Raw genomic sequence first — 27,874 nt, 5'->3', positions numbered from 1 at the left:
TTTATGTTCATGTTCCTAAGACAACATTTCTACATATTTCCTGGATTCCACCCCTCATTTTCTCAAAGTATTTCTCACTTCTAAAATATACACATTCTCTCTTACACTATAATGTTTTCCCCTCTGAACTGGACCATTTCATTAGCCTAAAAATAAACATAAGTATCCCCATCTTTAAGAATCTTGCTTTGACCCCATATATTTCTCCATTACCTCCATTTTCACTCTTCTTCATAGTAAACCATTTCTTCCCATCACATTTGCTCTTCATCGTGCTTGTCCAGGCACATGACTACTATCTGTTGCCAAAATCCCATAGTCAGATCTCTTTATATTGCTCTGAGCATGTTTCAATACCATTGGCTATGCTTTGTTATCTTAGTTTATAAGTCACCACACTCTGGGTTTACTTCCTACTTCACCGGCTACTCCTTCTTCATTTCCTTTGTGTACTGCTTTTCCTCTGCTTTACGTCTAATCATTGGAATGCTGTTTGTGAACACACTCTCTAATTTTTTCTACATGCTAATGACTCTCAACTTCGTACCTTTGGTCCCTTACATAGAACTCAGAACTTACTTTAGATTTCCAATAGGCATATCAAACTTAAGGTGAATAAAATAAATATCTCCCTCCACCCCCAAACATTTTCTTCCCTAGTCTTTTCCATTTGGTAAATGGCACAACCACTTACTCAAGCTCTTCTCTCTCTTTTTTTTTTCACCCCTATATTCGAAACATCAAATCTGTAGGCTCTGCCTTCCAGTATATCTCATTTCCCTGCACTTCTATATACGTACCATTTTATCCCAAACTACTGTCATGCCTTCGTGGATTACTGCAATTGTCTTCTGCTACTAATCTTGCTCACCAATTCTTACAATCCATTCACCACTTAACAGGTGGACCAAACCTTTTTACAATGTAAATCAGATTCTATCACTCTCTTAAAAAAACTCCCTACTAGTTTCTTATCCATTTAAAATAATTCCAAACTTATTAAATGGGTAGATCCCCATGGCCTAATCAAAGCCCTACAAAATTTGGCCTTAACTTCTCTCCAAGCTCATCTTGTACCACTTTCTCTACGGTCCAGCTACAGCAGTCTTTATGATGTTCCTTGAAAAAGCCACGTTCTTTCCTACCTTAGGGCTTTTGCAATTGGAGTTCTCTTTCTCCACAATGCTCTGATTCCAAATATTTCCATGGTTGGCTTTTTTATATCACTGAAGTCTCAGCATAAATGTCAGTTCTTCAGCGAGGCCTTCCTTAACCTATCAATCTAAAGTAACCATTCCCCCAGTCTCTCACTTCACAGTTTTACTTTTCCCCTGCACTTACCATTATTAAACATTTCTTTGTTCATATGTTATTGTTTACCTGTTTATTTTCTATCTTCCCTCACTAGAATTTAAGCTCCATGAGAACAGGAATCTTGCCAATCTTTCTTACCATTGTATTCACAATACCTGGCAAAGTAGTAGATGTGAAATATTTGATGAATGCCTGTCCCTGAGTAAGTCACTCAACCTTCTCTAACTCACACTTGCAGACTTACTGCTAGACTTAGCTCTGGGTCCACGAATATTAAGGCAAATGGGCATGGCTCCTTGTGAATCTCATACATTCATCCCTTCAGCAAATATTTACTGAATGTATATTATACTATGTTCCGGTACTGTTCCATCTCAGTGTTCAGTTCCCTCTTCAGTAAAACGGAGTTTTGTTAACTTGCTCTATCTCAGTCACAGAAGTGGATAAATAGGATATGAAAATAGTGTACAAAATGAAGTTATAAAAATGTTATTTTATATATTACTGCACCTGTCTCTTTCCTTTTAATAATGGCCAGGAGCTGATGTGTAAAACAGCAGTATAAATTCTGGTACTCACAGATAGTAATAAATAGGAATTCCCTTTTCATAGGCACATACATAGTGACTAAACATTTGGGGCATGAATTCTTTAGGTGTGATAGTAATAAGTGTTAATTTTCTACATTTATGTTGCACAGATAACAATCCTATGTACCCTCTGGAATTGGAGTTCTCTTTCTCCACAATCCTCTGATTCCAAATATTTCCATGGTTGGCTTTTTTATATCACTGAGGTCTCAGCATAAATGTCAGTTCTTCAGCGAGGCCTTCCCTAACCAATCAATGTAAAGTAACCATTCCCCCAGTCTCTCACTTCACACTGTTTTCCTTTTCCCCTGCACTGTTTTAGTTTCCCCTACCAAAGAGTGGGTTGTTGGCCCCCTCAGTGACACTCAGGCCAACTACCACTCTCCATCTGCTCTTTCATAGGCGAGAGGACACGCCTAGAGGGAGGTCAGGGGCCTGGTATGGGCCTGCAGAGCTCTTATAAGGACTCCTGAATGATGTGCCTGACACATGGTACATGTGCAACAACTGTCCTTAATCGTTCAAAAGCATGGGTCTACAGTGCTTGTCCACTGCGATAAAGCCAACAGACATAGGCAGGGATGAGGGGTGTGCAACGAGGGAGGGGAGCCTTCCCGGAATCAGCAACCATTCCTGGAACACATCTCCAATCACTGGAGCATGTGAAGGTTCACGTGCAGATATTCACCATTTGAACAACAGTCTGCACTCAATAAAATTAATTTTGCAGTCAGTCTTGACTGACACATCTCTTCTTTCTCACTTGCAAGTATCTGTCAAATGAGAGAGAAACAAGAGGAAGAGAGAGGATAATGAAGAGATGTGGGATGTGGGAGTAAAGAAAAGAGTCAGGGATAGGAGAGAAAAAGGTCTGTGGCTGCTTCCCCAGCGTCTTGCTTCCCTGAACTGACCAGGGAGGAAAAGCGTTCCTGGGGGCTACTGGAAAAGAAACGACCGGGGGGAGATGAGGGGCTAGTGTCCAAGGGCCTGGAAAGGGAGAGTTGAGAAAAATGGACCGTACCTACAATTCCTTTAGCATCACCTGCTGCTCCGGGAGCCGCCCTGCTGCTCAGCAACCGCCGCGTAGACTACGCACCCTCTGAGGCAAAAACCGCCAGGACACGACCTCCGCGAGAGCTGCCCAGGCCAGGATGGTGGCCGCTAGCTCTGCTGAGGGTGGTGGGGCGGGGCCTGGGCGGGGCTGCTGGCGGCGGGGCGGGGCCTGGGAGGGGCTGATGGCGATGGGCGGGGCTAATGGCGAAGGCATGTTTAAGTGACGTTGTGGCCGCAACTGCCTGGGGACACAAGGCTTTTAGGGTTCCCCTGGACCGCCTGGTATATTTTCCGTCTATTCAACCTTATCCAACGTCTTTTCTGACTATTAACCTATTGGGTTGTAAAAGTTCAGGCACAGTGTTGATATCACAGAGCCTTTTGGCCAAAAAGCAGTGCCAGGGGCTGCATGTGCCAAAACCAACTTGTCAAAAGTCAGATCATGTTTCCTCTCAAGTCAGCTTAAATATAGTATAATCATAAAAGAGCATAATCTCTGGGATCAAGACAGTCTGGGCTTAAAGTTCAACCCTGCCACTTTATAACTATGGCACCAGAGGCAAATACATAATCTCCTTGAGTTTGGATTTTCTTATCTGTGGTGAGAATAAATAAATTGATACACGGCAAGTGATTGGAACAGGGCTTGGTACAAAGTAAATACTCAAAATCCTGTTATCAGTATAAACCTTTGTTTTTTTTCCACATGAAATCTTATGTAGGAACTTTAGATGAAACAAATGAAAGCATAGTTGCTCTGACTGAAGGGGGGCCCTTCAAGCTTTGGGTTCTCAGTCCCAAAGGTGGTCCATAGGTTCCTCTAACGGAATCCCCAAGCTTCCTAAAATATAGACTAAAATAACTTATTGGAGAAAAGTCAAAACTTCTTAGAAAGATAAACTGCCCTTTTCCACCTAATTTTTCTCCTGATACTCCTAACAACTTTTACTCTTGCATACACTGTATTCCCTTTTGTTTTTTTCTAAAGTTATTCTATTGGGAATGTTCTTTGTCCCTTTCTTATTTATCATTTCAGATCTTATTCAAATTACAACTCTTTCTTGGGTGACAGAATAAAACATTTTCTTATTGCAAGCCCCTCCCACCATCAGCATGGTGTACACATCTCAGCAATGATTGAAAGTTATTTACTACCTTGTTTTAGGAGTAGACAAGGTATTTTTGTGATTATAGGCTTAAGGAAATGCTTTGTTCTCATGGTGGGGAAGGAAAGAGCAGGTAGATCTCCAAGGATGCTGCGAAGGTGGATATAAGATAGAGGTGGGAAAGAGGACCTTTGCGAGGAGTGTGACGGCCTCCAGGGCACTGCTCTGTGCCCCACATGCAATGACCTGCTGGAGGTTAAGTGTTTTAGGGACCATCTAAGGAAGATGGAAGGCACATCAACAAATGGAGTTTTGTAATTTTCAACAAGTCAGAGGGCTCAGGCCACATTCAATTTGAATTATTCAACTGAAATGTGTGAGATTACTTGCTCCCAAAATGGCATAAGCAATTCCCACCCGTTACACAGAACTATATAATTATTCATACACAAATATAATACTCTGAAAAATAAAAAAAAATAATGTCCTTCATTTATTTAAAGACAATATGATGAAAATTTAAGGATGGTTTAAAAAACATCTAAAGAAACATCTGATGACTCTTCTTGTAAAAAAATAATAGTAATAGTAACTTAAAAATGATTGTATCAGTTATATTTGCAACAATGCCACTGAAAGCCAAAAACTTTTGAGGAACAAGGAGAACCTAATTCATGACAGCATTTGATATGAGGAAAACAATTTTTAAAATATCTTCTACATAAATGGTTCTGCACTTCTGAATTCATTCAATAGAGAAATTTAGCCAATGATCTATTTGGTGTATAAGTGCCAATTTTCTCTTCCAGTCTTATTTCTCACTAATTTGCTTTATCAATCCAAATCACATCCACTCTTGAAGGTCAAATTCAAGTCTCACCTCCTCTAAGAAATGCTCCTACCTGAGAATACTTTTGAATCATTCATTTGGATTACAGCTATTTGTACATATCTTACTTCCTTGTAAGATTCTTGAAGACAAGTAGTCTGTCTGATTCACATTTCTATCCCCAATGTTAACTACCCACTAGAATTTAAGTTTCATTGAAAACAGAGCCCTTAAATACCTTGTTTATCCCTGTATTCTCCACTAGCTACCGTGTTTCCCCGAAAATAAGACCTAGCCAGCCCATCAGCTCTAATGAATCTTTTGGAGCAAAAATTAATATAAGACCCAGTCTTATTTTAATATAAGACTGGGTATAATATAATATAATATAATATAATATAATATAATATAATATAATATAATACTGGGTCTTATATTAATTTTTGCTCCAAAAGATGCATTAGAGCTGATGGTCCGGCTAGGTCTTACTTTCGGGGAAACACGGTAGCATAATGCACGGCACATAGTAGACATAAGTGTATTCTGAATGAGTGAATGGATTTAAACATAACCTGCATGAAGGCAGGGTTATTTCTGTTTTATTCATTACAAAATGAATATTTAAATATTACCAGGTGAACAAACAATTTTTGGAAGACTTAGCATTTATTATTATACCACAAAAATTTATCAGTCTATATATCATCACAGAAGTCAAATGTATTTATGTTACCTTTCACCCAACTCATTCAGTGGATGGTATGTCTTTCTGAAAATAAGACAGCCCTCAGAACTGAAGGAGTAAAATTTAAAAGAGTCAAACTAAAATGTATGTTTACATCAAGTACTGGTAGTTTCAGTTTTCTTTCTTGTACTTTTCTGTGTTCTAAATTTTCTGCAATTAAAATATATTATTTTGTAATAAAAAATAATCAATACTATTTTTAAAGAATGCACTGGATGAGATTATTTGCAAATGCATGGCTCAGGAAATATTAAGGACAATTAATGTTACCAAAGAGAAAAACACTGGAATGTGAAAATAACTTAAAGAGCTGCATCCTAAGCAATCTATGTGAAAAAATACTTCTCAGAGGGGAGATGGAGGGCACTGACCCTAGGGAAAAAAGGGCATTAAATAACAAGAATTTACAGTGTTTGTTTAGCACCATCTTTGGAAATATGACAAACCTGCCCTGGAATGAGCTGTGTCCCATATTCTGCCCCCCCATCCTTAGACATATGTTTTACCTAATTAAAATGCCTAAAAATTAATAACTGCTTTTGTTTGACTTATACACGATGATTAAGTGCATGTAATATTGGCAATTTAAAAAAAGCATTCCTTGCCCAATGGATGTATACATTTTTGAAAGAATAAGCAGAATTACATAATATGGAATGCTATGTAAAATTTTCTATGCAAAAATACTATGTATAATACTGTTAAAATATCCCATGCTTTAATCAGGTGATAAATCAATAGAATTTTAAAAAGTAAAGTGAAAGAAAAATATTACCCCCAGACAATTGATATGTTGAAGCCCTAATCCCCAATGTGATGGCATGTGGAGATGGGGTCTATGGGAGGTGATTAGATTTAGATGGGGTCATAAGAGTAGAGCCATCATGAAGGGATTAGTACCCTTATAAGAAGAGACACCAGAGAACTTGCATGCTTTCCCCCATCCCTGTCTCTTCCCCCACCATGTGAGGACACAAAGAGAAGGAGGCCATCCACAAGCCAGGAAGAGAGCTCAATCATACTGGCACCTACCGTCATGTTGGACTTCCAGCCTCCAGAACTGTGAGAAAATACATGTCTATTGTTTAAGTCACTCACTCTATGGTATTTTGTTATAGCAGATTAATGTCTGAACTGTTATGTGGCAGGTAATTTTCTACACTGGAAGAGGATCCCCTCATTGATTCAGTCAATAAACATTTATGAAATGCCTACTGTGTTCCATGCCTTGTGCAAAGTGCTGAGGATTCAAAGATGACCAAGACAAGGCTCTCACCCCTAATTAGCTGATTTAATAGGAGACAAACATGTAAACAAATTGAAAAAAAAGGGTTATGAGTGCTCTGACAGAAGTACTTATAGGGTGCATACACCCCTCTTTCAGGGGCTCAAATGTAGGAGTAATCGTTTCTATCTGTGGTTGGCATGAGGTAAGTTTGGTTGGCCTGAGTTAATATTCTTTATCTAGTTAACTTGGAGATCACCAACGAAGCCAAAGGCTGTCACCTACAAGGTGGTAACAAACCTGAGACTTCACATGGTGAGCTCTGCAGAGCCCAATACTGGACAGACAGTCATAGAAATTTAGATGGTGGCTGTCCACCGAGGAGAGGTAGGAAAGAACTTGTTGCATGCTCTGCAAAATGGAACAGACTACTGGCAGTGGCTTAATGGGCTTGTCATGCGGGGTGGCATGTGGGACGTCATGTGGGGTCTCTAGTCCCGCTCCCCGCATAAGAACACAGGACATGGTGAGGTCTAAAAGGAACACCAATGGAGCCATAGATAGGGGAGTCATACCACTATATTCTCGCTGGTGGCTAGGTTGGAGACACAGGAAGCAGGAGCCACACTAACCGGAACTTGCGGTACTCTTCTCTCTGCCATCCAACCTCACTTGCTAACTGCAATCCGCGCTTGCTAGCTCAGCCACCATCTTCTTAGTAGCCCCCATTTGCTGCTGTTGTAGCCACGGCAGTTATATTAGTGGTCAATGGCTCACTGGTTACAGCTGATGGCCAACTAGCCACAGCTGATGGCCATCCAATCACAGTTGATGGCCATTTACTACCTGGGCCAGCACCTTTTCACGTGAGGCCGAGGGCCTGGAAACTGCACTCCTGGCTCTGTCCCCACAGGGCTCTTCAATTATTTCTGAACTCTGTGAATTTCCATTTCTAATTCTCCTTTGGGGCTTCGAGTATGTATAACAACATTCTCATTTATTTATACTAACTGTATTTTTGTATCTGATAAGTATTAAAAGCCTTTTACATGGAGAAAAACTACGGGTGAACATGGGAACCAGCATGAATTGCAACATCCTCCCACCCCACGTCCCTTTTGCTGTCTAAGTCTTAATCATCCCCCACCTCCTAGCTAAGACCCTACTTTCTCTGAAGCTGTGCCTAAACTGCATCACCCTCTGGACCGGTTAGTTGCTCCTGCTATGAGCTCCCCAGCACCCCTGCACTTCCTGTATTATAGCACTTATACTGTTTTGCAGTCATTGTTTAATTGTCTGTCTCCTCTATCAGACTGTCAGATCCCTAAGGACAGAAATATTAGTCTTGATGAAGTGTCTGGACCACCAAAGGCTTTCAGTGAATATTTGTTGAATGAATCTAGCTTCAGAGCCTTTGAAAGTAGAAAACCAGATGAGCATTAGGTTTATGGTGCTAGCACAAATGTGCACCTAATCAATGAATTCAATTTCAAACATCTGAATTTTTGTATAAATTAATCCAGTCCAAATAGAGAATATACACACTAAGGGAATAAACTATCATAGAGTCAGGCTGATATATAATTTAAATGAAACCTGTTATGGCTTCTTATTATGTTAGCTTAAGAAAAATTAAGCTGGAAGGATACAAGATGGTGGAGTAGATAAACACTGTGCTTGCCTCATCCCATGAACACATCAAAATTACAACTAAATTATAGAACAGTCAACCTGGAGAACCATCTGGTAGGAGGGGCGGAGATGTGAAACGGTCAAGCCCCAAACCTCCAGATCAAAATTGGGAGGGATAGTTTCGCCACAGAAGTTCCAGCTGGAGGAGCAAGGGACCCCATTTCCACTCCAGGCTCTCCAGCCCAGAGTACTGGTGTTGGGAAATATAGCCCCCGCAACACCTGGCTGTGAAAAATGATGGGGATTCTGACAATCCAGCTGGGACAGTTGGTCTTGGGAAACCCAGACAACCTCTTGAACCGTGCACAAACCCACTTGATTGCAGGTACTCACCCTGGGAGCAAACGGAGGGAGAGTGATTCAGGGGACATTGTAGGCATATGGGGAGCAGACTAAGGTGTGTGGCTTCGGGCAAGGGTTGGAAGATAGTTGCTATTTTCCAAGGGGGGTCCTCCTCCCATGCAGCGGGCAGGCGGGCGCCATCTTTCCTGTGTTGAGCCCGCCCCTTATGCTTACGGCTAAATCTGAATCTGATTGGTCTGGTGAGCTCTGCTGCTCCACCCGACTCATTGAGACCCTGCCTCACCCATCTCTGTATCTCACAGGACTTTATCTGCAGCTGAAACTTACGGGACCTGGCAGGTGGCAGCAGGCCTCAGGGTGACCTGGCTTTTTGCGGAGCTACCCGAGACCCGGTACTGGTTGCAGCTGTCCTCAATTCACAGACTAGATGAAGCAAAGGATCAAATCAATGATTTGGAAGACAAGGTGGCAGAAAACATGCAATCAGAACAGCAAAATGAAAAAAGAAAAAAAATGAGGGTAGTGTGAGAGACTTCTGTGACAACTTCAAGCATAACAACATTTGCACAGGTTCTCTTCATTTGTAATGTCTTTTTTTTATCTGACTTCCTTCAAGAGTTTGTATTTTGTTTAAGCAGTTTGAATATGATAATATGATACAAGTATATAAATGTTGAACAACTATGGTGTACACCTAAAACTGATATAATGTTGTATGTTAGCTATATTTGTGTCGTGTGGGAGACCCTGCTTGCCACGCCATTTGTCGTGTGAGGCAACCTGCGGGGTCTCTGCTCCTGCTCCCCACATAAGAACGCAGGATGTGACTAGGCCAAAAAGGAACACCCATGGAGCCATAGATAGGGGAGTCATACCACTATCGTCTCACTGGCGGCTGGATCCACACAATCCGCAACCTGCTGTCCGCTTCTCTGCCTGCCAACCCACCGATTCCCCAACCAACGCAGCCGTGGCAGTTACATTAGTGGCTAATGGCTAACTGGTTACAGCTGACGGCAACTAGCACAGCTGACAGCCATCTACTACCCGAGCCAGCACCTTTCCACATGAGGCCGAGAGCCTGGAAACTGCTCTCTGGGACTCTGTCCCCACAATTTGTTAAATAAAAATCTTAAAAAATAGAACGTTATTTACATCAATATTTAATAAGTGGATAAGTATGCTATTAACATGCAATGTGTTCTAATTGTATTCACATTTAATGACCTTAAAAGTTTTTTTCGTTGTTGTTTTAAGAAAAAACTAAATCCAGATTCACATTTCATCAGTGAAAACACACAGGTTTGGAGAAGTAACACCAGGCCAAGGCCTCAATAGTCACTGTAACATCAGTTTTTATGCTGAACATGCTAAGTAGGCACCAGCCTGTGCTACAACCTCTGAGCGACTGCTTTGGCATCCTCAACAATTGAGAGTTCACTGAAAAATAATCAAATGGTGTTACTGTAACATAAAATTTGGTAACTGTAACATAAAATACTAAACTGTCTATGGTAAAAAAAAAAAAAAAAATCTAACAAATAGGCAGAGGCAGAGAACCTGCATAGACATTTCTCCAAAGAGGAGATATGGATGGCCAACAGACATGAAAAGATGTTCAATGTCACTAATCATCGGGAAAATGCCAATAAAAACCACAGTGAGATATAACCTCACACCTGTCAGACTGGCCAACATCCATAAATTAACAAACAACAAGTGTTGGCAAGGATGTGGAGAAATGGGAACCTGGGTGCAGTGTTGGTGGGATTGCAAATTGGTGCAGCCACTATGGAAAACAGTATGGAGGTTCCTCAAAAAATTAAAAATAGAACTACCTTTTGACCAGCAATTCCACTTCTGGGTGTTTATCCAAAGAAATCCAAAACATTAATTTGAAAAAATACATGCACCCCCCCTATGTTCATTGCAGCATTATTTATAATAGTCAAGGTATGGAAGCAACCTAAGTGCCCATCAATAGATAATTGGTGAAAGAAGAAGTGGTACATAAATATAATATTACTCGGCCATTTAAAAAATGAAATCTTACCATTCACAACAACATGGATGGAACTAGAGGGTATTATGCTAAGCGAAATAAGTCAGACAGAGAAAGAAAAATACCATGTGATCTCACTTATATGTGGAATCTAAAGAATAAAATAAACGAACCAGTAAAACAACAAAAAAATTAAGCTAGTTTTGAATAGAGGTGAAAGTCATGGTTGAAGGGGCTGGCATGATAGTCTAGTGACAAGAGAGAAGTGGATAGGCTTTATGCAGATCAGTTTGGTGGATTAAAATATTCATAATCCATTCATTTAATACATATTTAATATCTACTTCAAGATTAGATAGAACTTTGAATCCTAGGTTAAAGAGTGTAGAGGGGATATAACAAGTAATAAATGATTTGGGTATATAAACAACATGACAAAAGCTGTGAACTGCATTTGAACACGATTATTCTAGCAACTAGGCAGGAGTTGACCTAGAGTAAAGAGGAACTTATGGGTGATATACAAAAGCAGAGACAATCTGTTGAATCAGTGGGAAAAAGTGTGACCTATGCAGATAAGTCTTTCTTCTAGTATCTTCTCTGCTGGCATGCCACAATGGAGGAAGTTCCTGCTACGGAAGTCACTCTTTTGGTTAAAGGTACTATCTTTGGAAAGCCCTTGTTAAAATACATGAATATGCTCCTAAGTGATGGTAACTCCCAACATAACAGTACCGCTGGCTCCCAAACCTGATCTTTCCTTCCCCGTGGGAATGTGGTTTTCAGCCTCCTCACAGCTGGTATGGTCATCACCAACAGAATGTAAGGGAGACACACGCCCACTTCCATATCACTTCCTTAAAAACAAATTGCTTGCCTTGGACTTCCTTTCTTCCTTCTTCCTGAGTGCTAGAAACGAGACATGCTGTGTCCTAAGCTAGGGCGCGGCAGAACCTCCAGACAAAAGACATGGGCCTCTGAGTTACCTCATGAGCAGACTAGCCCTGTCAGCATCAACCAGTCAGCCAGTTTTATGAGAGGGAAGTAAATTTCTATTTTCTTAAGTGCTGTATTTTTTGTTTATTATAGTAGCAGCTTACTTTACCCTAATTAATGTGATATTCATGAGGCTGATAAAAATTTGAAATTGAGCTGTTCTTCACCTTGAGAACAGGGAGAGCCTGAAGCTGTGGGTCACAAGAAACAAATAAGAAAGGGCTGGACAGGGCACTCCTTAGGGGAGGCAAACTCCGATCGGCCCCTGAAATGAGCCTGTGTAGCTCGCTCGGAGACAGGCTAAGGTCTTTTGTCATCTAGATAGGCACAAGAAGAAGAACCAATGAAAATACTTTGTGAACTTTTAAATTTTGGTGGGATCAATCCGTTACAATAAGAGGGACAGAAATGGAGAAGAGGCAGATAAACAGGCAAAGTGAGGGTGGAAACTGATGAGGGATTGCATTATGGTTTTTTAAAAACAAAAAAGAAAAGAGGAGCCAGAACCAACTTAAGGCATGAGAGGCTAGGTGACCATGAGTAATGACCCTATGACAATAAGTCACAGCAAGCTGTTGGCTAGCAGAACAGGATTCTGAACTGGATCTTTCGCATGTTAATTTTAAATTGTGATAGTACATTAAAGTGTATATGTCTCTATACAAATTAAGATATGTGATGAAAGTGTATTTGAAAAAAACAAGGAAGATAGATCAGGTTGGACATGCAGTGATACTTACTGGAAGATGGTGAAGTTTTAAAGGAAAACACATGGAAACAGTAATGGCTAAAAATGCTGTTTGAAGGAATAGCTACACTTCTGGTTCTATTACATTTTAAGCTTAAACATTACATATTTCAATAGTCATCTGGATAAAAGTAGCCTCTGGTAACAGGTTTCTAACCATTAAAATCAGCATTCTCTCTTTTCACCTCTAAACTTGTACAGAAGTCTCTCCTTGAGTTTCTCCATCTTTATTTTGATGTTCAGCTTTCTGGAGAAGCCTGGGGCCCAGCAAACCAATCAGGAGACTTCCAATGGGGGCTGTGATGAGAATGGCCAAAAATGCTACTGTCAACACATCCATTCCATATTCTTCTAACTGTTTCTCTCCACGAGATCTTGCTCTGTCCAAAGCCACAGATCCTATTGCAGCCTATAAAAGTTTAAAGGTAAAGTTGGAAATATAAGACAAGCGCATAGAAAAAAGGTGAATTATTTTACCATTTGCAAAAACAAATTGCTTGTTCTTTTGCTCAACTAAGCAAGTTCTATTAGTTTTCAAAGTATACTGAAGTTGGTTTTGATTGTTTTAAACTCTCCCTGTACCCACCTATTTGCATAAGGTAAGGTCACAAAATAGCAGGCAAATATATTTCAAAACACTAGGCAAACAGAGACTCATGATATTAATTAACTATAACATGATCCGATGTACTAAGTTTCTCCTGAGTAAAGATGAAAGTTGCTGGTCAGCTTATTCTTTTACCTTTAGGAATTTGGAATTAAGAAAAAACAAGATGAAAAAATGAAGTGATACTTACTGGAAGATGGTGAAGTTTTAAAGGAAAATACATAAGAATATGTATTGCTTTGGAGTTTAAACTAATTGTTAAACATCATGAAACTTGAAAAGTGGTAGGCACCTTCAAAACTTGAAGTTAATCTTATTTGGTATTTGGTTAACTCTTTGCCTCAGGAGTTGGTGAACTGTTTCATTTAAAGTTTATCTACTGGAAAGTCTTATAAAAATTCTCATGTTCTTTTAGAGGCAAAATGCAATACTAGTGCACATGAGAAAATAATATATTAATCATCTCCTTATTCCACAGAACACAACAATGTTTGCCTCTAGGACGGTGAAACAGAAGAGAAAATATTAGTGTGCAGGAGACACAATGGCAGAAATTGCTAATTGCCCACAAAAATCTGAATGTCCCTTTTCCCTTCTATAATATAATAGAACTGAGTTTTACCTGGTCACATTTCTGTCCAAATAGAAACTTTTTTTTTTTTCAACCTTAGCAACAAGAAGCAGCTATGTATCTAAGTTCTGGCCACTGAGAGGTGAGTGGAAGTGTTAAATGCTACTTGTAGCTTGCTCCCTCAAAATGCACACTTGTACCTTATTCTTTCCCCACTTCCCACTGGATGAGAAATGGTGAAAGTTGGACACATGGGTGGAAGGCACATGCAGAGGATAGTGGTGACCCTGCCAGTTCTGGAACGCCCATGCTGGACTGCTGGTGAGAAATTAAAAAAATCTATCGAATTTAGTTCCTGTATTGAGGGTTCTTTGTTATTGCAGGTTATCTGCTACTGTAACTAACTCAACATTTCATGAATTCTTGGTAAGAACTGCACACATTATGATGTATAGTTGACCCTTGCACAACACAAGTTTGAACTGTGCGGGTCCACATATACATGGGTTTTTTTCAGTAAATATACAGTTGGCCTTCCCTATCTCCGGGTTTTGGATCTGTGGATTCAATAACCATGGATTGAAAACAGTATTTTCCAGGTGGGAATCCGTGGATGCTGACAGCTGATTGTATGCGCTGTTCTATTTCATTTTAGATAAGGGATTTGCACATCCTCAGATTTTGGTATCCAAAGGGGGTTATGGAACTAATTCCCCATGGGTACTGACGGACAACTGAGTCTTGGGGGAGTCAAAAGTTATACATGGATTTTCGACTGGGCAGGGGTTGGCCCCCCTAACCCCTGTGTTGTTCAGGAGTCAAATGTATATTTCTCTTTCAGTTCCTTGTTGTGTGTTTATGTGTGTATGTTTTGGGGTTTCTATGTATGCTGAGTTGTGATTTAAAATTCATTCCTTATAGTATTATATGTATTATAGTATTATATGAACAAAATACTTTAGAAAACAACTAGCATACCGCATTTCCCCGAAAATAAGACCTAGCCGGACAATCAGCTCTAATGCGTCTTTTGGAGCAAAAATTAATATAAGATCCGGTATTATATTATATTATATTATATTATATTATATTATATTATACCCAGTCTTATAGTAAAATAAGACCAGGTCTTATATTAATTTTTGCTCCAAAAGACGCATTAGAGCTGATTGTCCGGTTAGGTCTTATTTTCGGGGAAACATGGTAGAAAAAATATATGAGAAGTCTTGTTTCTTGTGCAGTGGCAAAAGGAGAAAAAGAAAATTCTATACAATACTTGCTTCATAGAACATACATTATTCAACATTTCCTAGATAATTTTTCCTTATTTTAAAATTTGTTTTAATAGCAGGAAAGTTTAGAAACACATCTTTCATATCAAAGCTACTAGAGTGATGATTTTAATATTTACCTACTAAAGTTACCAGAAGTAGTATGGAAGATGAAGACACTGTGAGGGAGAAACTATTTCGCTTTCGGTGTTATAGTAACCTTACAGTATTCTTAGCTATTATGTCCGAGACATCTTTGAAATTCTAATGGAAAACAACAACATCAACAACAACAACAAAAAACTTCTCTGGAATAATGCCCAAGCCCACAGCCACACAAAATCTAGCATATAGTTACAGAGCATATACATCCCAAAACTTCCTAAATTAAGAACATTTAATTTTTATTTCATGAAATAGAAATTTGTATACTTAAATAATTGCAAAATAATCAGGGATGGAACAGTTAAATTTCACTTGCTATAATTAGTCTAGAAATTAGGCAATACAATCAGGAATATATTACATTTGCAACAAATCATAAATGTAACAGGTCTAATTTAATTAGCAATTATAGGCATTCTACCAAGTTTGTGGTTAATAATTTCAAGCACCTGTCTATTAGTACCTCGTTCATCAGAGTGCACACATTTTGGGTCATGCAATTGAGACATTTGACAGGAGGTTCAGCTAGTTTGAAAATTTTAATATCAACTAATAATCTAGGAAATCAGTATTTTCCGAGTTGTCAATAAATCTTTCTACTTTATATATAAAGACTGTGGTCAAGCATAATTGGTCATCAATCATATTGACACTGAAGTATTTCCCAATTCTAAGACGGGCCATGTTATTTCTGTTTTCACTCTCTTCTTAGAAGATATTGAAACGAAAAGAATTAACAAATATCTTTCTAGGGATTTAGAGAGCTCTCGCTGATGGAAAATTTAAACTCTTTCCTCTTGCTACTTCTGCTTTCTAGTAGTGTGGGGATTTACTGTAATTATTGTTGTACTCTGGTGATCTAAATAAATTTAAATGAGCTGTCCTATTTAAAGGGTCAATATACCAAAAATAAAACTTTTAAAGAGTGGATTAGTATAAACTCCTCATAAATCAAATTTCAATTACTTACTTTCACCAAATTTGAATAAGCCCTCTTTGCAAAATTTCAAGATATCATACAGAAATAGAAGTTAAAATGCTAAGCCATCTATCCATCATTACCTGCACTGTGGCCTTCGGAAGCCATGCAAAAGAAATAAATATCTTTTCCTTTATGTTAAAACCAGCAAAACACACCATCAGAAATGTAGTCAAAATTCGTATCAATACTGCAATGCCCAGGGTGGCAACACTAAGGCCTGTAAGAAATACTCAATTTTTAGACATAATAAAATACTGGGAGGGAAACTGAACCTTAAGATTATTGATTCAAAATACCATCAAGAGCAATAATCCAAAACCATTACAAAATTTAAAAGACAAAAATAGGCATAATCAATCAAAACATCAATATTAAGGATCAATCAGGCCATTTATTTAAAAGGTTACTTTCCCTAGATTAAAAGGAGAAATTAATTAAACATATTTAAATTTTACAAAGGAGATTTGAGTGTTATTTCTCTTGTACTTTAAAGCAAAAATCACACTTTCTTCCATGTGTTTATTCAGTAAGAACTTATTAAATGATAACAATGCATGACAGAATTTGGACTAGGTATTAGGTACACAAAAATATATAAAGTACATACAGACTTTGCCTCTATGAACTTCAAAGTTAGAGGAAGACAGAAACACAAACAACAAATTAATATAGTAGCAGGTAAGTGCAGTACAAACATACTTATAATAGAGTAAGAAGAGGAGAAAATTAGTATTTTCATCAAAATGGTTGAAAATTTTTTACTGAGTATAAGACCAGAGGTGATATTCAAAATATTTACCAGCCAGTATAGAGGCAATCAGCCAATCAGAACAGAGCTGGCTGGACACTGACCAATCAAAATAAACATTGGCAGTACACGTTGGTTTCAACATGGTGTGTGCAGTGACTTCCCATCAGCCCTGGTTCACAGGTGCAGTACTAAATTCAATCCTTTAGAATTCTTTGCTGATAAAGATAAGTTCATCCCGATTTGCAAAATAAGGGATTGCAACAAGGGCTGCTGTAGGCTACTGCACCCGAGAAAGGCATAGCTAAGGTGACTAAGTAATAGGGTGATTTTTCAAAAGGTAACATTTGTTAAGTGTTTACTCTGTGCCACCTTCTGTATTAAGCCTTAAGTGCATTACTTTACTTAATCCTGACAACCTGTGGGGTAATTTTTTTTCATTTTATGGTTGAAAAAAATGAAATTTAGAAAGGATAAATAACTTTCTCAAGTTCAAAATGCTGTAAAATACCAGGCAGACATTGCTAGAGTACCTACTGTGAATCTGCAGTATGATTTCCTTGTAGAAAAAACTTTGTGGCTCCTTAATGAAGGGTATTTCTCCTAGGTTGGTAGATTTTCAAAAGTATTTGCTGCCTGAAGTACAGGATACAAGAGACGATACCACTCCCAGGAGGGAACATTGGAGGTTTGGGGGGAGGATGATGAGGAAGTTTTAGGCACATTGAGTTTGAAGCTTTGTGGGACTTATAAATGGTGTTGTCCAATTAGCAACTGGATATATTGATTTAGAAATAAAGATTTTGGAAGTATGTAGTTTATAATCGAAGCCACTGAGTGTAGATAAGCTCAGAGACGTTATGTAGAGTGAGAAGCATAGAGGCTTTGGAAAAACCTTACAAGAAGAGCAGCATTTAAGCCACATATAGTGTCTAGAATTACTCAAAAGGCATTAGAAAATATGAAGTTTCAGAATTTAATGTAAAAAGAGTTTCAAAGAGGTCAATAACATCAAATGCTGCTGAGAGATCAAATAAAATAAAGACTAATATGTATTCAGCAGAGTTAGCAATATAACATTGGTCAGAGCAGGGCTGGTTGTGTGATGGGGCAGAAGCGGAACTGAAATGTACTGAATAAAGGAATAAGAGTTGAAATGAAATGGGGGATATGATTACCTCTTTTGAAATGTTTGAAAAAAGGAATAGAGAGGTAGAGTGGTAGGTGAGGGGGCCAGTGAAATGAAGAAAGGATAGTTTTTAATTGTGGTAAAATAACACCACAAAATTTACCATCTTAACCATTTTGAAGTACATAATTCAGTAGTATTAAGTCAAAGATTCATATTTGTGTGCAACTAATCTCCAGAACATTTCATCTTGCCAAACGGAAACTCTGTACCCATTAAACAAGAACTCCCCATTTCCCTCTCTCCCAAAACCCTGGCAACCACCATTCTACTTTCTATCTCTATGAATTTAACTACTCTGGATACCTCATATAAGTGAAATCATACATATTTATCTTTTTGTGATTGGCTTATTTCAGTTTGTATAGTGTCCTCAAGTTTTATCCATGTTGTAGTCTGTATTAGAATGGAAGGATATTGTTTTAGGATAGGAGAGATTGGAGTCTATTTAAATTCTGAAGAGGAGAAAACTGACAAGTATATTTAAAGATATATAGAAAAAGGAAGAATCTATGTGTGAGATATAGAAGGAGGGGGCAGGAGAAAGGATCCCCAGGATGGGTAGAGAATATTGTGATGAGAGGAAAGGAGGAAATAATGAGCATATATGTGCAAATTAACTTTAAGTGTAGTGTTATGAATCGAGAGTTTTAATATGATGGCTTTGAATGCATAAATGAATAAAACAATGAATGAACCAATAAACATTTCTATTCCATGGGTACATATTATAGAACATATTATAGTTATCTTTAAAATTCTGGCCCTTGATCAGAACAAAACTAGATGAACACTTATTGTTGGGAAAAAAAATTTTAAGGCCAGCATTTTTTGATAGTAGTAAGCAGTATTAGTTTGCTTTATAAGGAACAATACTAAAGACATAAAAATTTACTTAGACTGACAAACTATTTCCTAACCAACCTACTCTAAAATATTTAAATCATTATTTTTATATACTGTGACAGTGGGAACCACTGAACATATACCTACTAAAGATATTTCAACTGAATATAAAAAGAGTTGATTTGAGCAAAAGTACTACTTTGAAAATCTTACCTACAGTTTCTGGTCTGAGAGATGCAATAGATACCTCTGCTCCAATCAGTCCAAAAAGAAGAGGCTGAAAGATGTCCCAGGCAACTGAAATAATTTTTTCAACCTCTGCCTAAAAGAAACACACACATACACACAGATTTTTATTATGCAAAGTTACAAGTTCTAAGAATTTACCAATTTGAAATTTGAGTCAATTTGACCTCAGATAGGGTTTAGTGATTTAACATCACTAAATAAGATGTTAGCTAGAAAAGAGCAAAAAAATTGCATAAAGATATTTCTAACACAGTTAGAAATAATGGAGTTATAGCCATTTACTTTTCCGCCACTAATATATGAGGTGCCTCTCTCATTACACGCTTATCAGCTTAGAGTTGTGTTTCTCAAACTTTAGCATTCATCAGAATCAACTGAAAGTCTCAGATTTCTGGGCCCCACCCCCATATTTCTGATTTAGGCAGACACAGTGGGTCTGAGAATTTGCACTTGTTAACAAGTTCCCAGGTGATGCTGATGCTGCCGGGCTGGGGACCACACTTTGGGAATCACTGGCTTAAAATATTATTGTTTTTTATCTTTAGCCATACTGTTAGCGGCTAAATACAGGAAAATGTTTAATTATTTGACCCCAATATTTCACTGTTAGGAACACGCCTAAAGAAATCAGACATTGGATTTCAGCATAATTAAAAATACCAGAGATTAGAAGTAACCTAAATATATAGCTATAAGGGAATGGTTAAAAAAAGAAAACTAATGATCTGTGTGTGTGAGTGTGTGTGTTGTAAAGAGGTATACATAGGAGAGTAGCCAGAGGTAAATATGAAAAAGATGTTCCTAGTTTTCTCTCTGGGTTGTGGGGTTACATTGTTCTTCTCTGTAATCAGCAGGGCTGCAGGCAATTCAGGCAAAATTCTGACAAATGCAGGCAATGATGCTTTGCTTGGTTTATAACAATCTTTTCTATATAACCCACAGTTTTTCTGAAGAACAGTGTAATCAGAAGTGATCAAAGTGTCCCTTTTTCTCTGTTGCCTCTCGGTGCTCATAGCTAATGCGTGCAAGTCTCCCCCTTGCTAAAACTACTTTTATGCTGTATTTCAAATGATATGGTTTTATTGCACTGTTTATTTTTTTATCCTATAACTTATTAATTTAGAGACTTACTTTTAAATTGCAAAGTTTAGAAGTATATTTTTAATACACTTGGTATGTATTACTCAAACAGAGGTCAAAATATAAAAATATAAAAATGGGCCCTGCACAATAACGCTACAGTTGTATTTATTATAGGGTAGTCAAGTCGCTTTAGAGTCAGGTAAATCTGAGCTTAAACTTCAGTGCCACTTTCTAATTTTATGGCCTTGAACATGTAATTTAAGTATTTCTAAGTTATAGTGTCCAAAAATGAAAATAGTAATACTTTTTCAAAGGTTTTTTTTTTGTTGAAATAAATGAGAATATCCACTTGGTGCCTAGCACAGGGCCATACAGAGTGGCAATAAAAATTTATTAGTTTCCTTCCCTCTTTTTAACCATGTAATATATTATCCATATAATATAATGAGCTAATTGTAATTTTTGAAGATTTTTAAAGAGGTGACAACAGAAAGAATTTACTTGTAAAATTCAATTTGAAGAAACTTACTCCAAGCATATTTGAGAATTTTCCAGTTGAATAAATGAAAGAAAGTAAACCAAAATATTTAAATAGTTTACAGAGCTGTTGCCTTTAGGTGGAAGAATTACAAATAATTTTTTTCTTTTCTTTTATTTCTGACTTAAATTTTTTTTAAAGTTCTGTGATAAGCATATACTACTTTCAAACTCAGAAGTAAATTCAACTTTATTTAAAAAAATATTCTCTTTAGCAATTTATTTTTTTAAATGCTGGAAAAAGGTTACCGTTAAGAAGTTAAGGGATAGTTTATACAATGCTAATGCTGGGCAAACTTCCCAGATGTAGGACAAGGGGTCACGGTGCAATGCCATAGCATCCCTTCACTAAGTGAAAACTGTGACCTTGGTCCTGGGTCAAAGGAGCAGATCAGAATGCTTCAGAAAGCAGAGTGCATTTGTCAGCAGCGCAGGCTAGGCTGGAAGACAGCAGCAGAGTCCTCAGAGAGAAATGAGGGAGGCAGCAGAGCCCTTGGTCCTGAGCTAAGATTAGACCAAAGAAGACAGACCAGAGTGTTATACTGTGTGATAATCTTGATGTGTGATAATCTTGCCTCAGCCCACAAGTAAAGTGAAGCCCTGGAAAAACAAATATCCTAGTAACAGCAAATGCTTATAAGAGAGGAGGGATGATGAGAGTACCCAATTTACACTAGGAAGTTTATTTATAAATAATGTTAACTTTGTTCTTATCAGATGTAAGTTTACTTAAAATCAGAAAGTAGAATTAATACTATAGGTGCTGCTGGGAAAAAAAAAGTTGGCCTGAAATAAGCCTTAGAGTCAAATCTTTTAATGAGGCAGCAAACCTGGGTGCCCATGTAGTACCTAGAACAGAGTTCAAAAGGACTGTCTCTTTTCCCTCAAAGTACAATCCATCTCAGCTCATTTTCCTGTGGCCTCAATATCCTTCTCTACACAAGGCTCCCAGCAGCTCCTACCAATCCATATTCTTCTGAAGCAAGATGAGTCACAATTATGCTTGTCCTAACTTTATATCACACCCTTACAGAGTGAAAGCCTTCTACATGAATGCTATTTACCCACAATGACATTCTGTCTCTAGCAGATCTCTGCAGAGGTCATTTAGTTGAAAATGATTATGTATTTAAGCTCCAGATTCATAACCTTCACATATTTTTCAACATGGCATTATTTTAAGCTTAATTTGAACAGTTATCTTCAGGTTTTCCAAAATAATATATCTGCATTTAGTTTAGGTCACCTACGTCTAATTTCTTCATGAAATGGAACAGCATCCGATCTGTCAAATTCAAATCTATAAAAATGGATCTTGAAATAAAAATAAATGGCAACTAGCTAGTTTCCATAATATGTATTAAGAAAATCAATACTCTTAGTGATCTTGAAAATCAGTAAGAAAAACCAAAATAATCTTACAAAAAATAGGCACAGTCTTTTGAAAAAACTGGCTAATAAACACCTGAAAAGATGATTAGCTTCACTCATAAAGAAATGTAAATCAGATCAATAATGACATACATTTTTCACCTATCAGATTAGCAAAATATCTGAAGATTGAAAATTCTCAGTTCAGAAAAACAGATCTTCTCACATACTCTTGGTGGGAATATAAATTGGTACAGCCTTTTAAAAAGGGCAAATTGATACTATCAAGTTTCAGTGTGCATACTTTTTCATAAAGCAATCCTATTTCTAGAAATTTATCCTATAAATTCAAAAGACATGCTACATTTTGTTGATTTTAAGAAACACACTTTTTTCACATTTAAACATTTCTGAAACTAAGGTGTCATGTCATAGTTGAATTGGCAGCATTCTTTTCTTTCTTGGTGGCACGTAAAATAATGGTGCTTCTGAGACCTGATAGTGTCTTAGAATTTATGAAATATGGCCTATATAGGATATTTTATTGAAGCACTTTTTGTTTAGCAGAAATCTAGAAACAATCTAAATGTCTATTAGTAAGGGACTGGATTAATACAGTACAGTTATACAATGCAATACTCTGCAGCCCTTACAAAGAATAAGGAAGGCATCTTGGAAATACGACCATGATATATTATAAGTAAAGACATCAAGTTACAGATTGGCATGTAAGGAGAAAAAAGAACGTGCATGTGTTCTTTGGGGCATACATTTGTATATAGATAGAAAATAGCTTTTATGATTAAATCATTTTATTAATTTGATATTAAGAAATTATCTGCAAAGAGAAAACTAATCTGATCAGAAAATAGTCATGAGAAGAACTTAAAATGAAATTCACCTTTTTGCTGCTCCATCCCAGGCCTGCAAGGAAAGCCATGACCAATGTACACAGTCCTCCTGATCCAGGGAAACCAAAATACACGCTGCTGAACACCGCTAGCACAGAGAGCCCCAAAACAAGGAATGCTCTCTTCCACACAAGTTTGTCCTTGAGGAGAAAAAGGTTGATTAACTCAATTATTTCATATAATTTATTTTTAATTACTGATTTTTCCATCTTTAGGACTCAGTGGAAAACAAAAATGTGTGTATCCGTGCACAAAAATGCATGATATAACATTTCCTTTCCTTTCCTTAACAAAAGTAGAGTTAGCACATGCATGAATTAGGTTCCTCTTTCAGGAATAATAGTTGGCTTCCTCTGCAATTATCAAGGCGGAATTTCACAGGGCTGAATGGAATAGCAGAAAAAAACACATGAGCTTGTAGCTATTTTATATCACTGGCATATGTGTGACACGTTATTTAGTCTCTTGAGGCTTTTATTTCCTCCTCCCTGTTACATTACGGGCATTTTGTGAAGGTTAAAGATATGATATCTCTATTATTTTTAGGCTCTTTGTTTACTCTTTAATGTGATGCTTTCCTGGTTTTTTCTTTTTTTTTCTAAGTCCTTGAATACCAAGAAGCTTTAAGAGGCTATAGAATGAGTAGATTTTGTTGTTGTTGTTGTTGATTTTTAAAATCTACGAAATCTGTGCCCCTCTCCCCTTACTTTTCCCTGTTCAGCCTTTTAAACTTCTTGATTATTTTAGAAGGCAGGAAAGTCTTTAAAAGTGCTTGACATGGAGGCATGCAGGCTCTTGAGGTGAATTAACTGAATTCATTCCCAGCTCCACCACAGTCTAGCTATGTGTCCTTGTTTAAAAACCTCCCTAATCTTTGATTTCCTTAACAGTAAAATGGTCATATGAATAGCACTTCTATCAGGGGTTATCATGTGGATTGCACTAGACCAATGATTTCCAATAGAATGTTCTTATTTGCACGGTCTATGGGTATGTTCTATGTCTGTAATAGCTACATATAGCTAGCAGCTGCTGTATTGAGCACAGCGGCACCACATCATTTTATACACAGTAAGCAGCCAATGCAAGTCATCATTTTTCCCTTTATTTGGTTGTGTAATTTTTTTAAAAAATCCTGCCATTTTCTTTTATGCATTCATAAAATCGCTTGCACACAATTTTACTTCGAATTTTTTAGAGCACAATGAAAATTCAAATAAACATACCGATAATGGAAATATTAATTTTCTTACTTAAGGTTCTACTATAATTGAATTTCCAATCCTGTTCAAAATACTCTGAAGTCTTCAAATGCAATTCTTACAGAAAAAAAAAAGATTTTTATGTTTATCTATTGTAACAGATTTAGGAAGGTAAGGGAAACAAATAAAACATTTGTTTCTCATTAAAAATCACTGTGTACAGTAAAGAACTTTCTGATCTCCTGGGTTAGAAATATTGCGCTATATTATAATGAAATAGTAAGGTCTATCTTTGATAGTAGTACAATCTAAGGTATTTTTATACAAAAAAAGGAGTTTGAAAAGCCATTTTATATCTTGATTTAATTGAGTATTATGAATAATAAATAAAAATAATAAAATAAAAATAAATTAATTTAAAAATTAAGAACGTGCATATCCTATCATTTTGGAATTGATGTTATTTGTTTTACAGTAAAATATGAAATGTACAGAACATAAGCTAGAGAAAATAAATTCAGGATTGCATTAAAATCTTATACATTTAGTCCTCTTCATAAATCTCATGGCAGCACTGATAAAACAGTAAGTAGTTGAAAAATGGGGGCCATTTCCTAAGTCTCATCCTTCACCTCGGCTTTGAGGGAAGTGTTCCAGATGTTTTTCCAATTACATTTTAGAGCACAGCTTCCTCATAGATTATTTCCTTTACCTGGTCACTGCTTGGAAAGTACTGAATAAAAAATCCAAGAAGAGATCCAGCTGCCACACCAGTTACCACCTCCAAAACTCCTCTGAGGACATTAAAAACTGTGGAGCCTTAAAAACACATAAAAAGAAAAACTTCAGATAAAACTCTAAATCCATAAATAAGCAGAAGACGTGAATCATCAAATTACATTGAAAGAAAAGTTTACAGATCTTCTCTGCTCTCACATTCTTAAATATATGTGATTTAAAATGTCTAACAGACCTCTCTTATAAGAAAGGCATGCATATGTGGGAAATAAATTTCAAAATAGGCACAAGCTATGATTTGTGTACTTTTTGTACATCTACTTCCATAAAAATTTATTTAAAGGGCCTAGGAAAATACAAAAAGTAAAATTCATGACTTTACTCATTTGTGCTGCTATATTATATGCACAGGCTGGGTGAGTAGACAGATATAGTTTTCCAATAGCCATTTAAGAGCCTGATTTTTAAATAATAAACATACACTTATTTTAGTAGCTCTGATATGTATAGATTTACAGTCATTTAAGAATGTGGCAATTAAAATCAAGATTCTTTTCTTAGTACAGTGAGTATAGGAGACTTACCCCTTCTCAAATGTTTTTTCTAAAAGTAAATCTGTAAGGAAATTATTTTTGAAATTGCTCGTAGAAGAGATTTTTTTTCCCAGTTGTTTAGCTTCTTTGAAATACGTATCATAAAATAGAGGTAAGTTAGAACCTGTATTTTCCTCCATAACATAAAAGATTTCAGCAACTTTAAATAAAAAGCTCTTTTTAGCACATTGTGCAGAAAATTATATTAAAATTGATCAACACGTAAAGCCCTTCTTCACACACTGAGGAGTTATTGTGGTTTCTTGTTATTGTAGTGAAGGATACAGAATAAGCTACCTCAAAGTATGCTGCTTTGGCATAAGGATTATTTTGAGCTGAAGGCAACTGAGAAGAAACAGATACACGAAAAACTACCTGCACTCCCTCTTTTTGCTTAAAAGGTAGATATAAATCTGTAAGAGTGTCCATCTCCCCTCTCTACCAGGAAGGATGAAAGTTAACCACTGAGACAACGAGGGACCCTCATCAGCTCAGAGACAGCACCAGAGGAATCTACATCGCAATTTTTGCTAACACCAGCCCTCACCGATCATTAGTTTCCTCATATACATATTTGCCTTTCCACAATTTGCTGCCCTTAAAGCTCCAAGTCCTTTGGTAATTCTCTACAAAATTACTGTTCTTTGCCAAAATGCCACATAAGCCCAAATTCTAACCAATTCTTTGAGTTACTTATCACTGAATATTCCCATGAGTAAGCATAACACACATGATAATAAACTATTTTTCTCTAGTTAATCTGACTCTAAGGGACCCCAGCCAATGAACCTAAAATGGGTATGGGGGAATCAGTTTTTCTTGCCCTACAGTTTTAATCATCTCTCTTATTGAAAAATACCGTACCTTTGTAGTAATTTTATTTAGTTCAGACAACTGTTAGACAATTTGTGACTGTCAAAAGTATGTGATAATGACACGTTATATCACAGAAAATAATTTACTTCCATCCCCCCAGATTATCAAATCTCAAGCACACCCTTCCCACTGCCTTCCCTGACCCTGCTCTTCCCTCTCCCCCGTGATTCTAATGCAAACTCTGTTGCTCTTGTTAAAGAGGAATTCATAGGACCTAAATGGTATCAGGTGTGCTAAAGCCTATCATACTACCTGAGTTAATTGCATGTCCAACCTCTCTCAGCAATACAATCTTAACCAACCAGTCTGGAATTTCTTGTTCAACAGTTTCCTGGAATTTCCTGTCATGTGGGCCCTTGCCATCCCCCATAGAAAGAAGAGGCAATCTGTATGATATAAACCGTTGTCTCTCTTTCTCTCTCTCTCTCTCTCTCTCTCTCTCTCTCTCTCTCTCTCTCTCTCTCTCACAAAGACATCTTGGTCTAAAAATAATCCTTTCTTTTCTTTTGTTAATAGGTTCCTTGCCCAGCGCCCTTCTAGTTTTTAAATGGGATGCTGCCCAATTTGTGAATCACTTAATAAAGCCAATTAGATCTTCAAATTTACTTGGTTGGAATTTGTTTTTCAACATTCTAAAGTTGTGTTTTCCATTCCCAAAGGTTCTGATTTAATTGGTCTAAGACAGAGCCCACATATGAATATGTTTCAAAACCTCCCAGATAATTCTGGTGGGCAACTGAGGCTGAGAACTGTTGTTTTAAGGGTATATGACAGGAAAGCAGTGAGAACATAAATTTGGATAGGTACAAACAGAGTTAAAATAAAGAAGAGAGTGTAGATTTGATATAATAGGTAATAGGGAATCCTCATTGGTTCTTAAACAAGAAGGTAACATTATGAAAGCTGTGTTTTGATCAGATTAATTTACCAATGAGACACAGCAGGGACTGGATGTAAGGCAACTGGGACAATGGGGTGAGATAAGGTTCTAGGTCATCAGTATAAATCATATGTAATCACAAAATGGTAAGATAACTGTAAGGGTGAAATTCAGGGAATCAATAACGCAGTTAGACTTAGCTGGTAGTTTGCAGTTTAGCTCACCATATAGCTCACTATCTAGCCACTTAGTTTAATTAGACTTAGTTTGTTTGCAGTTTGATCCATCCTGATATTCATTTGTTTTCCCTTTGTTTTTCCTCTCACTGATTAACTGAAGAACTCCGTTCCCTTTCTCAAGGCCACCCATACCTCTTTAATTCACAACATCCTAACCTGGGAAAGAGCAATTTCTTAATCTTCAGCTGTCTGGACACTGGAATCCAATTTACA

General features: G+C 37.2%; 2 protein-coding genes across 18 annotated transcripts in view; both read right to left on the bottom strand.

Moving 5' to 3' along the window:
- The window catches only part of SLC9B1 (solute carrier family 9 member B1), a 62,393-nt gene extending 59,292 nt beyond the window's left edge, over nucleotides 1–3,101 (bottom strand). For 3 of the 10 annotated variants that reach the window (XM_074322921.1, XM_019738899.2, XM_019738904.2), the window contains exon 1: nucleotides 2,926–3,098. Coding sequence is in view for 6 of the 10 variants with exons in the window: in XM_074322933.1 (XP_074179034.1) it covers nucleotides 2,930–2,943 (14 nt within the window). In the remaining 4 variants the exon portion in view is untranslated. Of the gene's footprint in view, nucleotides 1–213; nucleotides 2,886–2,925 lie in introns of those variants that run through there. The other 7 variants (XM_074322947.1, XM_074322950.1, XM_074322933.1 and 4 more) reach the window with 6 other exon arrangements.
- Nucleotides 3,102–10,003: 6,902 nt separating this feature from the next.
- Nucleotides 10,004–27,874, bottom strand: part of SLC9B2 (solute carrier family 9 member B2) — a 43,939-nt gene continuing 26,068 nt past the window's right edge. For 7 of the 8 annotated variants that reach the window (XM_074322900.1, XM_019738897.2, XM_019738896.2 and 4 more), the window contains 5 exons: nucleotides 25,048–25,154; nucleotides 23,124–23,273; nucleotides 19,196–19,304; nucleotides 16,280–16,416; nucleotides 10,004–13,012 (listed from right to left, as the gene is read on the bottom strand). In XM_074322900.1, coding sequence (XP_074179001.1) covers nucleotides 12,791–13,012; nucleotides 16,280–16,416; nucleotides 19,196–19,304; nucleotides 23,124–23,273; nucleotides 25,048–25,154 — 725 coding nt within the window. In that variant the 3' untranslated portion in view covers nucleotides 10,004–12,790. The remainder of the gene's footprint in view (nucleotides 13,013–16,279; nucleotides 16,417–19,195; nucleotides 19,305–23,123; nucleotides 23,274–25,047; nucleotides 25,155–27,874) is intronic. The other variant, XM_019738898.2, reaches the window with a different exon arrangement.

This window comes from Rhinolophus sinicus, linkage group LG02, assembly GCF_036562045.2.
Source record: "Rhinolophus sinicus isolate RSC01 linkage group LG02, ASM3656204v1, whole genome shotgun sequence".
NCBI classification, from domain to species: Eukaryota; Metazoa; Chordata; class Mammalia; order Chiroptera; family Rhinolophidae; genus Rhinolophus; species Rhinolophus sinicus.
The sequence above is the reverse complement of the archived record's forward strand: the minus strand, read 5'-3'. Positions and strand labels throughout refer to the sequence as shown.